The 14,114-nt window shown below is 38.2% G+C and overlaps 4 protein-coding genes across 6 annotated transcripts; 2 read left to right on the top strand and 2 right to left on the bottom strand.

The window, feature by feature from the left end:
* Positions 1 to 592: 592 nt before the first annotated feature.
* LOC110843783 lies at positions 593 to 4,687 on the top strand. 2 transcript variants are annotated; one of them, XM_022089817.2, is made up of 5 exons: positions 593 to 1,635; positions 1,906 to 2,958; positions 3,207 to 3,267; positions 3,360 to 3,667; positions 3,741 to 4,687. In XM_022089817.2, exons 1-5 carry the CDS (start codon positions 1,593 to 1,595, stop codon positions 4,394 to 4,396), a joined length of 2,121 nt encoding a protein of 706 aa, XP_021945509.1. In that variant the 5' UTR covers positions 593 to 1,592; the 3' UTR covers positions 4,397 to 4,687. The 2 variants fall into 2 exon arrangements, with proteins under 2 accessions (XP_021945509.1, XP_021945510.1); XM_022089818.2 differs by having other exon boundaries at positions 1,906 to 2,952.
* Positions 4,675 to 6,934, bottom strand: LOC110843784. Of its 2 annotated transcripts, XM_022089820.2 has the most exons (3): positions 6,664 to 6,934; positions 5,837 to 6,554; positions 4,675 to 5,774 (listed from the first exon to the last, which is right to left on the bottom strand). In XM_022089820.2, the coding sequence occupies exons 2-3, from the start codon at positions 6,386 to 6,388 to the stop codon at positions 4,923 to 4,925; spliced, it is 1,404 nt and encodes a 467-aa protein (XP_021945512.1). In that variant the 5' UTR covers positions 6,389 to 6,554; positions 6,664 to 6,934; the 3' UTR covers positions 4,675 to 4,922. The 2 variants fall into 2 exon arrangements, with proteins under 2 accessions (XP_021945512.1, XP_021945511.1); XM_022089819.2 differs by having other exon boundaries at positions 4,675 to 6,554.
* Positions 6,935 to 8,661: 1,727 nt separating this feature from the next.
* On the top strand, positions 8,662 to 9,501 carry LOC118434597. Its single transcript, XM_035848431.1, has 3 exons — positions 8,662 to 8,754; positions 8,816 to 9,048; positions 9,112 to 9,501. Exons 1-3 carry the CDS (start codon positions 8,686 to 8,688, stop codon positions 9,317 to 9,319), a joined length of 510 nt encoding a protein of 169 aa, XP_035704324.1. The 5' UTR covers positions 8,662 to 8,685; the 3' UTR covers positions 9,320 to 9,501.
* Positions 9,502 to 9,650: 149 nt separating this feature from the next.
* On the bottom strand, positions 9,651 to 14,078 carry LOC110843354 (armadillo repeat-containing protein 4). The gene is made up of 13 exons (XM_022089316.2): positions 13,497 to 14,078; positions 13,399 to 13,414; positions 13,125 to 13,327; positions 12,908 to 13,045; positions 12,631 to 12,845; positions 11,539 to 11,638; positions 11,370 to 11,468; positions 10,939 to 11,256; positions 10,687 to 10,863; positions 10,543 to 10,593; positions 10,342 to 10,479; positions 10,032 to 10,265; positions 9,651 to 9,958 (listed from the first exon to the last, which is right to left on the bottom strand). The coding sequence occupies exons 1-13, from the start codon at positions 13,914 to 13,916 to the stop codon at positions 9,845 to 9,847; spliced, it is 2,223 nt and encodes a 740-aa protein (XP_021945008.1). The 5' UTR covers positions 13,917 to 14,078; the 3' UTR covers positions 9,651 to 9,844.
* Between the last annotated feature and the right edge of the window lie 36 nt (positions 14,079 to 14,114).

Here is a 14,114-nt window from a genome sequence, read left to right on the forward strand (position 1 = left end):
TAAAGTATCTATCTTGCCCAAGCCTGCTATCTATATCTGCATACATAACTCTATCCTGTTTTCACTTTTCCTTCAGGTTTCTTAACAAATATAGATAAATCTTAAAATGCCATAACGTTGAAGTTGACGTGGCGTTTGGCTAGCGCAGAAAATAGTTATCAGTTAATAATACTGCTATGCTTCAATGTTTTCCTTTTCTTTACAATGGTTATAAATATGTTTACAAATTGGTTTGCTTTTTGTGGGCATGTTGTATTATCTGTGGCTCGTAAATACAGGTGAGTGTATTTTAAAGGAGAGGTGAACCATGGCAGATGATATTATAACTTTTAAGCCGCCTTGCTAAAAAAATATTCTGGGCGAACGAGATGAGATTGTTATTTTTATAATACTCTGCATCCACGCACCCCAACAACTCTTACTTTTTATTGCTTTATACATCTTCATATGCACAATAGCCGACTTTAGCTCTACTACTAACCTATCTACCAAATGTTGTACCTGTTGACGACGCGACGGCTGCTGTCATGCCATTTTCATGTTCTCATGCATAGATGAATACTTGTATTAATTCCTTTCGCTGTTTTTACAAAGCTTCACTCGGTCATAGACGTTTAACGACGACGCAAGTGGGGGACACGGACGTCCTACTTCCTACTTGAATTTTAGATATCAAATTTATTTATTTTAATTTATATACTTTTCTATTTTACACAACTTGACAATGCAAAACACTTGCCTGACGATTTTCATTTTCTGTGAGAATTTTTAAAAACACCTGAAAAACGTTTGACGGAGAGAAGATATTAAGCTACTTAACATTCCTGACTTTTAAGACAGTGACGCTGTGGGTGAAGGACTGACATGATCATCCTGAGTTTAATTTACAATTCGGACAAATACTGTGACCTATGACATGTGTGACTAGACCGGAACTTTGTGGTGTGTTACATTGATTGACCTCTTGACAAAATTTCTGAATTTAGGAAGGACATAACCCAACCGACAATTTAAACGGACCAAGTTTTACATATATACGTGTACATAATAGAAAACAACTTGACAAAAATTAGAGTTGACTATGTACATGTAGACCAATTGTGAACTGACGTGACAATTTGACAAATAAAACTGGACAAGAAAAACTCACAGGCTTTATGAACTCATTTGCATGCAGACTCTTAAAACAATCAAGACATATAACACATACATACATAACAATGACGATTGACTGTTTTACAAACTAAATTATCTAAAATTTTACTCGACTGTTCGAAACAACTGTACGCATACAAGAACTACAATTACAGGACTCAGCAAATACAACTCTGTGACATGACTACTTACAATGGACACAAGTTACTTGAGTAAAATTTTGACCTGACAAGCTGACTATAAGTTTTTAGTTTAAACTTGACTTGTTGACTCTTGATTGAGACTTTCGCTGTGACAAACTGACGCATTCACTTATTTGAGACCTAATTGATCGACTTTTACATGTACACCCTGACTCACTAATTACATTCTAAAATCCTAACCGGACTTATTGACTTTTAAACTTGTACATTTGTGTTGTCAATTACAATGCAAATATGACTCGAGGACTGCTTTCCTTAGCGTGTTGGATGGTTTTGAGTAAGTCTAATTCTTAGAAATACAATTTTTTTTAAATAATTAAGTATCTAGCTTACGGAAGTTGTCGGATATCCTGATTATTAATCATCTTTAGAATTCTACATATCCGGAATACACGCAGATAATTTCTCACGAGTTCATGACGGGGATAATTAACTCGACACTATAATTAAATTATACTCTTCTTATGACGAATACGTTTAATCCTCTATAATTAAATTACAGTTTAGCTCTCTTCTCTCATCTTTTCTTAAATTACATTTTCTCTAGTAATTTGGACATCAAAATTGTCGCTGGCAGAGGAATTATCTAGTCAAGCAGAAGCCCCAGAACAACTCACAAATAACGAACTTCGAGAACTTCTGAAAATATTGGACGAGCCTGGCTCAAAAGAAGTCCCACATTTTGATTCGCACCCACTCCTTCATTTGGGCGAATTGTTACTAGATGATGATGATGATTCTCCAAAAGATGAGACGGTTACTAGTACGACGACGACGACGACAACCACCCCTCGACCAACGACTACGACCACGCCCCAACCTCCGATGTCAACCCCCACAATTCAAATTAGTCGTCGGGACGACACGGAACCATCTAATGAACAACTCGTACAACAACTCTCCTTGTTCAATTCCCTATTGATGAGCTTATCGGCAGAGAATGCGACAACGCCGGCTCCGGATGGACCCCCGCCCCTCACAGCACAGCAAGTTGCCCTTCTTCAATCCTTATTTGGAAATTTGACAACACCGCAAACTACTGAAACCTCGTTATTTCTAAAACGTCAAACCGAGTCTCCCAAAACGCCTTCCCCTTCATCACCTGAAATTGCAGCACTGACCGAGCTTTTAACGCAAATTGCAAAAGCACCTGCGGATGCAAATGGAAATCTCAATCTTCAATCCATCGTAGGAGGAGGAGTAGGGAATAATGAGCATTTAAAGAATTTTCATAACAGCAATGCCAACATGGACCCTGCCGCAAGTAATCAGTTATCAGGCCTTCTGACCCTGCTTGGAACATTGGGTTCGCTCTCACAAACTCAGCAGCAGCTCCAGTCAACTGGTTCACTTTTCAATTTTGGGGCCCCAACGGTCGCATCGCCAATTTCCAACAATTTTTTGGCAGGACTACTTCAGCCCCAAGCACAACCTTCGCAGCAAAATCCCAATGTTTTTGGAAATTTGTTCAACCAGCATCAACCACAAGCTCATGAACAGCAACCATTTAATTTTGGAGGACTGGGTTCCGTCATCTCAACAATGTCCAATATTCTCGGGGGCAGTGGGGCTGGTGGGAAGCCACGCGTGCGTGGTAAGGGTAAGTCGTTTTCAGTTGAGTTCACGCACTGTAAATATAAATTGCACATGCACACACCAATCATAATCTAATGTCAAGATATTGTAGATATATTTGTTGCATCGAGTCTAATCAATCTGTGCAATTTATTTTTGTCACAACTCGACTGTTGGCGACTATACATATCTATGTATTAATAGATTTTCTTAGAGTAGCGGCACTTTGATAGCACCTTCACTAAAATTGCAATACAAAACAATGCTTTTCAGGCGTGGACACTCGACTCGGTCTAGGATATCGATTTGGAGATGCTGCAGACGCTCAAATAATGTAAGCATTGTGCTAATTCAAAGTAATGGGTAGCGTCAACATGAAGTGCCTTAATTTATATACAATATGCTTAATAAATTTCTGGATTGAAGGTGGGATATTGGACCCCAATTGTTTACCGACCCTTTGCAAAATGAAGCACCCCGTTATCCGATGACAAAGCAGAAGCGACAAGACTCTGCACCTCATCCCCCGACCCCACCCGGGCAGCAAATCCAGGCCGCAGCCAAAGTAGAAAAGGAGCAACAACAATTAGCCGCATCTCGACGATATTTCCAACTCCACCAACAAGGCCAATACCATAATCCTACCCGCAGAAATTTCTTTATCAACCCACCAACAACGACGCGAAAACCGTATAACCACGTCTCAAATCTCACCCCATACGCCCAAGAGCAAGGTCCGTTACGAGTACTTTATGCCATTTATTATTAAACGTGGTATTTTATTATTAACTATATCTCTAAAACTAGCGTTGAAAGAATTGTGGCAATTGATGGAAATGAAGAAGCAACTGGACAGGACGAAGCAGACATCTTCCTACTCTCAAAATGCTCTTGGTATGCTCACCCCCGCAGATTTGTATCAAATGCAGAGAAACAAGCACATCATTAAAAGGGCATCTACTCCCCAGTCCAATTTAAATAAGGACCCCACACTTCCAACCGTCTTTAAACGAGAGGCTGAACCCCATACTGCAGAATCTTTCCTTCGATTTCGCAAAATAGCGCCTAATACGCACTCTTCATTTTCAAAAAAGTCGACAGGAGGACTTCACAGAAACCACCCACCATCTCCGCAACCTTTACAAACTTCGCCATCATCGGGAGGAATATTCAACCTCAACAACATTTTTGGAATGTTCATGAGTCCACCTTCGAAACAAAAACTTAGACCACCAAACAGGAATAATTTTAACAACAGTCGTCCTCCACCACAGGAATCGTCGTCATTGTCGGGAGGAGGGATGTCAGGCTCACCGTCACAGATGAGTCGTTGGGACATGGAGGATCACCGGTTTGACAATTTTAAAAACACCAATGGCGAATTGGTTATGACAGATACAAATGCAAACGATAGGTTTAAACTTCGCAATATAAACAGGAACGGGGGATTTTTAGGTTCTTAGCCAATTAGTCTCAAACCTGGCTTTGAAAAAATGCATTGGCAAATGTTTACCAAACTGTATACGTAGATCTCACCGTTTTTTGACAACAATAAGCTACGACTTTTTATACTTTAATTTATGTGAACCAAGAGGGGTATGCAACGTAACTTGAATGCAAATTTTTGACTGATACATAATTGGTATATCGTCCCTAATACAAGTTGGGGCGTTTATATAAATGTTTATTTAAAACATATATTTTGTGCAGAGAAATAATAAAACCTACATATTTATTTTTAACTAAGTATCAAATTAATGGAAATAATTTATATTTGCTTATGTATCAATCATACTTATTGAAGTACGAGCAATAATTACATATAATAAATTATATCAGTCTTATATATTTCAAAATGTTGTGTACGCATATATGTATTAAAAATTTAGCAATTGAAACTGCGAATACCCTGATAATGTCATTGGAGCCCTTTCAAATACATTGCATATTGCAACAATCTAATCAAAATGTCGACGACAATAATAATCATCATGTCAAGACATCGTCATTTTCATCTTGGTCGTCTTCGCCGAATTGGAAATTATAAACCAGACCTGAAGCACAGGAGACTGGACCCCCTCCCACTTTCCCACTTTCTTTGTTGTTCCTGACAAGGACGCAGTCAACTTTCTTCAAGTTGGAAAGTATACAACATTTTGCAACAGTAAAATCCCCCTCTGGATCTTTTTTAACTCTGTCTTCCAAAGCCTTAAGCCACATCGAGTCCAATGCAAGGCTCACACGTTGCCCTAATTCGTCTAAATCCGATCCATTCAGAACATTTCGTTTGAGTTCAGAATTTGACCGTGTTTTCTCTTCATTGGAAAAGAGGAGGTGAAGTGGAAATACTCCAAGAGCCACACCCAACGCAATCCAAGCAGCAATCAGTGTACCAATTGCAAATGCAAAAAGTATTTTTCTCAGGAATTCGGCAGATTCTTGTTGATTCACTTCAAAATCAATGAACTTGGCAAGAAATGGAGAAAAGAATCCGGGTTGAGACGCGTCTCTGTCAAAAACGGGCACTGGTGTTTGAGTGATACGATTATCCCAGGGAGAGTGGAGGAGGTCACCTTTTCGTTGAAACTGATAAGAGTAGGACGGAATTTGCACTGGGGAAGGAAATTGATGAATTATTTGCGTTGCTATCGTCGGTGAGATGAGAGTTGGCGTTTGTGAAGTCAGTGGACTGGAATTGTTAGAGTCCGATTTTGATGGTGGTGAAAGTTGTGGATGAGTAGCAGTAGTTATATTCGATGGTTTTGTTGTAATTTTTTCAGAAATAATAATTTCGTTAACATTGTCAGATCGTTCCACACCGTTAATATCAGTCGTCCTTTCCTGAAGCGGAGGTTCTGCATAAGTACTATTGAATTGTTTATGGGAATAATGAAAATTGAGACCTGAAGTAGACGATGAAGAAAGCAAGGTTTGAGTTGCAGATCGTGTATCTTGAGATTTTTCGGTTGTTGCAGCAGGTTGGGTATGCAAATCCAGAGTATTAACTGGATATGAGTACACATAAAAAACTTTGTCATTTTTCGGGGAAACAGCTCTCTTTTTTCTCCTTCGTGGTCCTGCAAAGGGTCCATAGCTTTTACCAAGAAGTAGAAAATCTGGTGTAACTGCAGCATTGGAGTTCGACAGTTGTGAAGTCCTGAATGATTTGAATTTTTTGATTGATGAGGAGTCGTGTACGCTGTGAGAGTCTGATTGAACTTGTGTTTCAGACTTTCGAAGGTCCGAGTTTGAGTTGAAGATTTGGATTTCAATTGCTTTGCTGGATGCCGAATCATGTTCCGTATTATGTGATCTATCCTCAATTGTGTCCGTTGATAATGACGCCACTTCTCCGGATGACACCTGTTGACATTTACACTTGACAGAACTTGTTGACGGTGATAGAGGCACTCGTGGATATGTTGTTTGCGATTGTAAACTTGTCTGATCTCCATAATCGAGTTCAGATGTGGACGTTGAGAAAATTGGGAATGCAATGAGAATTAGGCTGGTTTTGATGAACGGGATAATGAGATGTGCAATGTGTGAGCGATATGAGAAGTGTGTCATTTTCCTGTGTCCAGGTTTTCTTTGAGATCCAGTCATCGTAGTGGTTGTACTCTAAAAGTGTAAAAAATCTTTAAAAAACTGAGTCATGTAACACATATTAAGCACACATTTCTATAAGTTGGCTCACAAAAAACTATAAAATAATGATGCCGGTTTATACCCTTTTTTACTGTTATTACATGCAGCAATCCCTTGAGACTATTCAGATAAGAACTTCCAACGTAATTAATTGCTGCTAAACGTGATCTTATTAAAAATGTGTTTTTGTGGGTCAGTAATTATGTTATCCTACATCCTTGCGCAAGTACTGCTTGCTGGATTTGAAATTGCCATGCTGAAAACATGTCTTTTACATACGTATACATGCACAGAACAACTGGACGAATGAGAGTTTGAGGCAGCCCAGGTTTTAATGAATGGTTTTAAGCCTACGAAAGATATATGTGCCTCTTGCTTAACATGACGAAATATATAAACGTTGTCCATGAAATATTTTGAGCTGCATATACATATCCAGATCCAGCAAGAATTAACTTAAACAGAATGGGCCAATAGGGAGGAGTATTCAGGAGCCCTTATTTCAACCACTGAACCCGTTTGTACGTAAGTACACCGCAGAGTCATTAATGAAATGAACCTTTCAAAGGGAAATTCAGGCTCCTCAGTGGTGCTTCCACTTGTCTGCCACATAAATATCTGTAAGTTCAAGACCAAGGTCGTTTCTATTCTGAATGTCACCACACAATCTACTCACCGATACTAAACTTGATGTAGGTACTTATTCACTAAACACTTTTTTAGATTGCTAGACACACTGATATGTAATTCGACCATATTTGGAAACATTTGGTAGAAATTCTACTTGAAATAGGTATGTATGTCCCAGCATCACAAAATTCAACTGAAAGTTTGAATGACGGAAATCCTAAATTAATTTTTTAATTTTTTGTCACATTCTTAAATGCGCTTAATATATACATAAATTAGGTTAGTAGTGAAAAACATTAATAAACTAGGTGCACTAAATTGTGGTTTAAATTTTTTGAGCACATTGCTTTATCATGGTCATGTCCTCATATCTTTCTAAAAAGCACTTTACGCTATTAATTGTTTGTCTACAAATGTGCATGTATTTCATATGTATGTAGGCACGTATGTATGTATGTTAGTTTCACAGGAATTCATGTCTTTCATTCACGAAGCAAATTTACTCTTGCAAAAATTCATCTCGCATTATTAATTTTGCTTGAAAATGACTTTATGTATTATGTACATATTAAATAGGTATATGGAGATGCGACAATTTGCCGAGCAGACCATAAATAGTACCAGTGTTACTAGATATATCGCTTGATTATTTATATGCCTACAGTATTTGCGGAAATGTTTACAATTGATTAAAGTTCATACTACTAACAAGATTAATGCTATACACATTCATTTTTGCAGTACAGAGTACGTGTTGCATTATATTTATAACATTGAAGTTTTATTTGTGCATTTAATTCATAATGGGTACGGAATTATCATTATTTGCCGTATGTATCATGATTCTTGGTGTATGCTCACAAGATGAAGGTGAGTTATTAATAAACTATTATCTAATGTCATTTGTACTATGTAGTACAAGCTGAAAAAAATATTTCTTTCAATTTTTCAGGCGATAAGCCTTCTAAAGGAGGTGGGAAGGGCGATTGGAGTGGAATAGAAAATTTGGCCGGAGTGCTTTATGAACTTCGTGATATTAAAAAGGACGAGGAGCTTGTTTGTAATGCTCTGAAAATGACTGACCATGCCAAATTAAAAATCAATCTGACCCAGCCTTTCGACTACGAGCAGATGTTGACGGTAAATTTATGTCACGTTCAATAAAATGACATTAGGACACTATGACTTAAATATCCTGCTTAGCTATGTAAAAACGTGCTAATTCCTCCAACAGTTTCTCGTCTGGTCGATAAAACATGACTTTAAATCCGGCAAACCTCTCAAATTGTCTGCCCTTGAGTGGAAAGTTGAAGTGGTGGAAACGATCGCCACAATTTTCAAGAAGGGTTGTGAATCATTGCATGTCCCCCAGTCGTTTATCAATATTATAAAATCATTGTTCATGATTTACATAAATTCTGTTCCAACGACGAATGGAGACAAAGGGAAGAGCAAAGATGTTTGGAAATCAACAATGGAAATGCTGAAAAAGTGTTCGAATGCAGAGAAACCGCTTGATATTTCAGATACTGATGGCCCTTTGGTAAGAAAGTACTTACATTAATTTGTTATTTATGATGATTTCTAATATCAAACATTTTAAGATCACCGAAGTAGGCATAACCATAGGAGATCACCTCGAAAGTGTGCCAGTAGAACCTCAGGAAGAAATGGCGGATGGCCTGGACAGTCTGGATTTAGTAGTTGATAGCTTTTGGCACATGTTTTCCTTCGCATTTGGAACTTGTTATCCATTTATGACCAATAAGGCTACAGAATCTGCTCTGCTAAAACATGCATTTTTGAAAGATTTTATGGATGACTTGATGTTCCGATGGTATGATACATATGTACATGGCCATATGCTAATGTATCCCATTAACAAATATGTGTAATTCAGGAGAGAGGGAGGAAGTCCACCCATGTTGTACGGACCCATATTTGGCGAAATAGACTTGCTCCAAGCAATTGTTAACAGTCGAGCCTGCGTCACCGCGGCCTATCTCGACAATCAACTCGATGACCGGCAGCTCATTCGACCGCTGGAACTCTCAGGTCACAATGACTCCTTTCCTGAGTACAATGAGGGGCTGGGATTTAGTTACTAAATTAATACTGCAAATCGTCCCATTTTGTTGCATGTCTTTAAGGACAATAAAATAAGGAGACTGATTTTTAATTGGAATAACTTGACAATTTTATAATTTAGCCACACAGTGCAAAATTCTTTAAAGAATGTAGGTTGACTAAGAGTCAATAGGCTAAACCTGAAATAAAAAAGTGAATAATATTTATATTTAATTAATTAATAACGGGCAACATACATGGCGTAAACTGCATTCCATTTTCAAATCCAAAAAAATAGTTCAAGCAACTGATCCTTTCTAAATTATCTCACGATTAACTGAAGGAGGATATTTAATTATTCTTTTATTTAATGCATTTTACAAAAAGTAGAGTACAGTTAATAGTAGTATAATTTTAAAAAAAGGTTTTTCTTATTCAGCAACATAATTTGATTTGAATGATGCAGAACAAAGGTTTGCAGGTTCGATTACAATGGCAATGCATATTTACACACATACATATATAAAATGCTTAGGTTTTGTACTGCATCGAATGTAAATATAACTTTAGATTAGTCGAACATTCTCCGCACATAGGGCAAGTTTCCTTATGTTCGACATAATTCCTGCGACGGAATTTCGCAAATCTTCATCATCAGATCCGCTCAAATTAATAAGAAGCTGAAAATGTTAATAAAATATGTGTAAAACCCTAGAATTGTATTTTCGCCATTCTTTATTAAAGTTTGCTTACCGGAACTACACCTTCACACTTGTGAATGGTTACACAATTTCTTGGGTCAGATGACAAAGCACAAAGAGCCTTCGCAGCAGCTCGGTGCACATCACCGTTGCCAAATGTCAGATAACCACAAACATATCCGACAGCATGTCGCCTTCCAAACTCTCGGCTATTTTCTCCCCATGACGAACAATGAGCTATTGCATTAGCCAAACACTGTTTCAGTACGTTATCTCCTGCTTTGGGCTGCACGGAATTTAATGTAACTTGGTAAGTTTTTATAACGAAAGTGAATTAATTTTGAGTAGTAATAAGAACAAACCGTTGGAGCCAATCTCGCCAAGTATTCAACTACGTCGTGGTCACTCATGATGGACAAGTTGTCAACGTTCCTAGCAATACAACCGACTGCATACGCAACTGCAGCTTGGACACTCGGGTCAGGCGATGCCAATAATTCCTGCAACGATGATGTGCATTATTGTGTGGGGCATATTGCACTTATATTTAAAAAAACACATACCACAATTGTCTCAAGACCACCCACATAATTTCGTACCATTTGTCCCGAGTCCTGCAAATGCACTACGTTAGTAATTTTACTACAAAAAATTAAGCCAGTACAAGCAAGCGCACATCGCTACTTTAACTTTGAAAAAAAATGTACCAGCGAATTTTCAACGTAAGGACAGATGGCTTCAGCAGCAGAAGCAAGGACTAATGATGAATCATGCTTAAGAAGAGACCAAACCAAACGAAATCCATCCAAATTTTCCATTTCAATTCGGCAATCTTTGTCCCTTGCCAATTCTCCCATAGCCTTGGTCGTGTTTACTAACAACTCCTGAAATCCAGTATAAAAATGCGATAAATTAGTAGCAGAAGAGTTCTAAAATACGTCTCAAATATTAATATTTACCGTGTTACTTCTTGTTAGAAGAGCCATTAATGGTCGTATTGCGTCTGCCTTCTTAATTACTGGGGCGTTGTACTCCAAATCCGCTTTCGCTATTTGGTATAATGCTCCAGCAACATTGACCAAAACCTCCTCAGGTTGGTCAGATAAAAGGCTCACGAGGAGGTGAATAATTCCTTCCGTGCTCATTTCCCCACTGCTGTTGTACCCGGTAGTAGGACTACCCTCGGCAATTATGGAGGAAATGGAAGATTCTCCACCTTTCCTAAAAATGGCAGAACTGCATTTCCAAATAGCTCCAGTCGCTGCAGCTAAAAGAGGCTAGACATACATATTTAAATACATATGTAGGTGTTTGCTATATTGCTATAATCCCAATGAGGTAATTACATACATAAATATTGTGTACAAATTAAGATAGACGACTTTGATACCTTATTCTTTCTCAATTCAACATTCTGAATAATCCTCAACAGAGGTTCCACAGCCCCCAGATGATAAACTATTTCGCGAGACTCTTCATCCTCGGCACACTAAAATATTTCCAAATCCATAATTTCGAAAAAAGTAAAACATTGCTTTGCTAAAAAAATAAAAAATGACCATGTAAATAGCTTTTGCGCAAAATTGGACCAATTCGGCACTGTCACTATTCAACCCAAATACAAATTGGTGTAAAAGTCCTTGTGTTCTAATTGCCTCCCTGTGGAAAGTTGTGAGGTATTGCATTTGTCGTAGTCAGAAACACATTGATGAAAGTACATAGTCGGGTACGAAGTTCTTTGATAAACGTTTTTTACTGCAGAAAAATAACGAATAAGAATTTTTTATTAAAATTTTCCGTATGGATGCATAATATACCTGTGCATAATATAAAAATACTAAGTTTCCAAATTTTCTCTGCTGGAGTACACACGCTTGAGAAATCTGATGGACGGCCGGTCGCTTGGAGCACGCACGGTTTCTACCGGAAAATGGTCACAAGCGTTGAGAAACAAAATTTGAGAACTTCTGCACCAGTGGAAGTTTTAGAGCAGGCCATGGTCCCTATTTTGAGCCGCAAGTCATAATCCGGATGATTAAGGTCTGCTATTGCTGTTGGCATTTTTGTGACCAAATTAAATCGATGAAATGAGCTCAGAGTCAATTTTCGACAATTTTTGCACAATATTGCTGAGCCGTGACCTTTTAAGAAATTCAGTTTCTATTTTTCAATAGACCGAACTTTAAAGGTTTTAAACTAAGCTTGGCAACATTGGTAATGTAATTCTTGGCTTGCACTGTAACCCTTTCTAGAGAAAAACAGGGTTTCGCTTTCTCCAGCAGATTAATTCAAACCCAAACCATCAAAGACTTAGCGGGATGAGATCTTCGACGTTTTCTATTTGCCAGGGGTATGTATGATTTTTTCTTAGTGCAAATTCTTTAATTTTCCTTGTTAAATTTACGCAAGGCTTAGGATAAGTTTCCACAGGAAAGTGTGCGTAATCCGAGCGATCAGTTTATCGTCAGATTTTGTAAGTGTGTGTACTCTAGAAGAGGAAATTTGGATACTTAGTATTTTTGTATTATACAGAGGTATATTATGCATCCATATGGAAAATTGTAATTAAAAATTCTTACCCGTTAGTTTTCTGCAGTAAAAAACGTTTATCAAAGAATTTCGTACCTGACTAGGTATATAAGTTAATGCACCTGAAAGTGGGTTGAGAAGCGCATTCTTGTAAAATTCCAACGACGGGAATGACCACGTCCACTTCATCTGTCATCATCAACTTTGACAAAAGAGGTATTGCGCCCGCTTTTCTTATTGCTTCTTTATTTTTGGTAGATCGTGCCAATGACCACAAGGCCAGAGCTCCACATCTTGCCAACTGCCAGTCCTTATCAGACGCTTCCAACATGTCAACCTACATGCATAATCCATAAGGTTTACGTACTTATGGATTAATTAAAGCAGCAACATATTCACCAGTCGATTGATTCCATCACTCATTCTCATTGCCCGACGAGCTTTTCTCAATTTACAAATATTTGAAATCGCCTCGGCAGTAAGGAGCCTTATATCTGTTATTGGCTCCTTCAGACACTCCACCAGTGTTTCCAGTCCCTTTATAAATAAACCATATGTGTCAAAAAATGAATTTTCATTCGGGATTTATAAACTTCATCAGGCGTGTTATACATACCCTCATATTGAACAAAGCCCGACTAATTTCCGAATTGTATGTCACATCTCGAATAACCTTCAGTGCGGAAATTTTGCAACGACTTTCATCTGTTTCCAAAATATTTAAGAGAACTTCCATGCCCCCGCTGTCCTTAATGGCCCTTTGAATTATTTCGTCATGCAGGTCATAATCGCGTAGGGCGGAAAGTGCGATTATTGTAGCTGTTTTTGGAGGAGATAAGTAGGTGAAAAATGATTAAATTTTTCTCTTGTTGTTTTAGAATTCAAGATACCTGTTTGGTTTCCTGCCTAAGAAATGCATCATATTTAATTATTGGTAAACATTGATTTATGTGTACAAAATACAATGTGCAAACATGTTGGCAATCACCTTGATGTACTTGACCAATCTCTGCACTTGCCAGTATTCTTGTGGCAACTCTGGCGATGCAATCTGCTGTTCATTCCAGTCACCAACGGCCTGGGAGGAGGCGGATGAATCCTCATCAGACGAGGGGACAACTACTTGCCCCCGGCTGTGATGACCATCATCATCATCCAACTCGAACCCCAACAAGGACTGAGTGATGGAGAGGAGGGTATTTTTTCTAGAAAATAGTGACGCCGAAGTGGACCCTCGTGCAAATTTACGACGTTGTCTATTTCCTCTCAAATCATCAACAAACTCTTCCTCCTCCTCCTCATCTTCCGTCGTTAGTTCTCGTAGTTGCTTCAATTCCTCTTCTTCACTTCGATCCTCCATTTGTTCCGATGCTGTCTGAGATACCTTCCTCGTTGATGCGGTTGTCATCTTCGTCCGTGGAAAAGTTGTTAGTGACACAATTAATATAAAATCTTCAAGAGTTTGTCAAAATTTTAGTTGAGCCTGATATTATGTGTATGCATCAATAATAATAGGGGTGAAGAATGTATTGATCAAACTTAAGCGTGCCTACTGACAAAATCGTTGTTGCATGCAAGTATTACGTACACACCATACATACACGTT

This window comes from Folsomia candida, unplaced genomic scaffold (assembly GCF_002217175.1).
Source record: "Folsomia candida strain VU population unplaced genomic scaffold, ASM221717v1 Fcan01_Sc002, whole genome shotgun sequence".
NCBI lineage: Eukaryota > Metazoa > Arthropoda > Collembola > Entomobryomorpha > Isotomidae > Folsomia > Folsomia candida.

Coding starts and splice junctions, on each gene's coding strand:
- LOC110843783 (XM_022089817.2), top strand. CDS start 1,593: ATGACTCGAGGACTGCTTTCCTTAGCGTGTTGGATGGTTTTGA. Junction 2,959..3,206: donor GCCACGCGTGCGTGGTAAGG/GTAAGTCGTTTT, acceptor AATGCTTTTCAG/GCGTGGACACTCGACTCGGT. Junction 3,668..3,740: donor CCCATACGCCCAAGAGCAAG/GTCCGTTACGAG, acceptor CTCTAAAACTAG/CGTTGAAAGAATTGTGGCAA.
- LOC110843784 (XM_022089819.2), bottom strand. CDS start 6,539: ATGACTGGATCTCAAAGAAAACCTGGACACAGGAAAATGACACACTTC.
- LOC118434597 (XM_035848431.1), top strand. CDS start 8,686: ATGGAAATGCTGAAAAAGTGTTCGAATGCAGAGAAACCGCTTGATATT. Junction 8,755..8,815: donor CAGATACTGATGGCCCTTTG/GTAAGAAAGTAC, acceptor AAACATTTTAAG/ATCACCGAAGTAGGCATAAC. Junction 9,049..9,111: donor GATGACTTGATGTTCCGATG/GTATGATACATA, acceptor TGTGTAATTCAG/GAGAGAGGGAGGAAGTCCAC.
- LOC110843354 (XM_022089316.2), bottom strand. CDS start 13,916: ATGACAACCGCATCAACGAGGAAGGTATCTCAGACAGCATCGGAACAA. Junction 11,257..11,369: donor TTGAATTGAGAAAGAATAAG/GTATCAAAGTCG, acceptor ATGTATGTCTAG/CCTCTTTTAGCTGCAGCGAC. Junction 10,266..10,341: donor TGGCGAGATTGGCTCCAACG/GTTTGTTCTTAT, acceptor AATTCCGTGCAG/CCCAAAGCAGGAGATAACGT.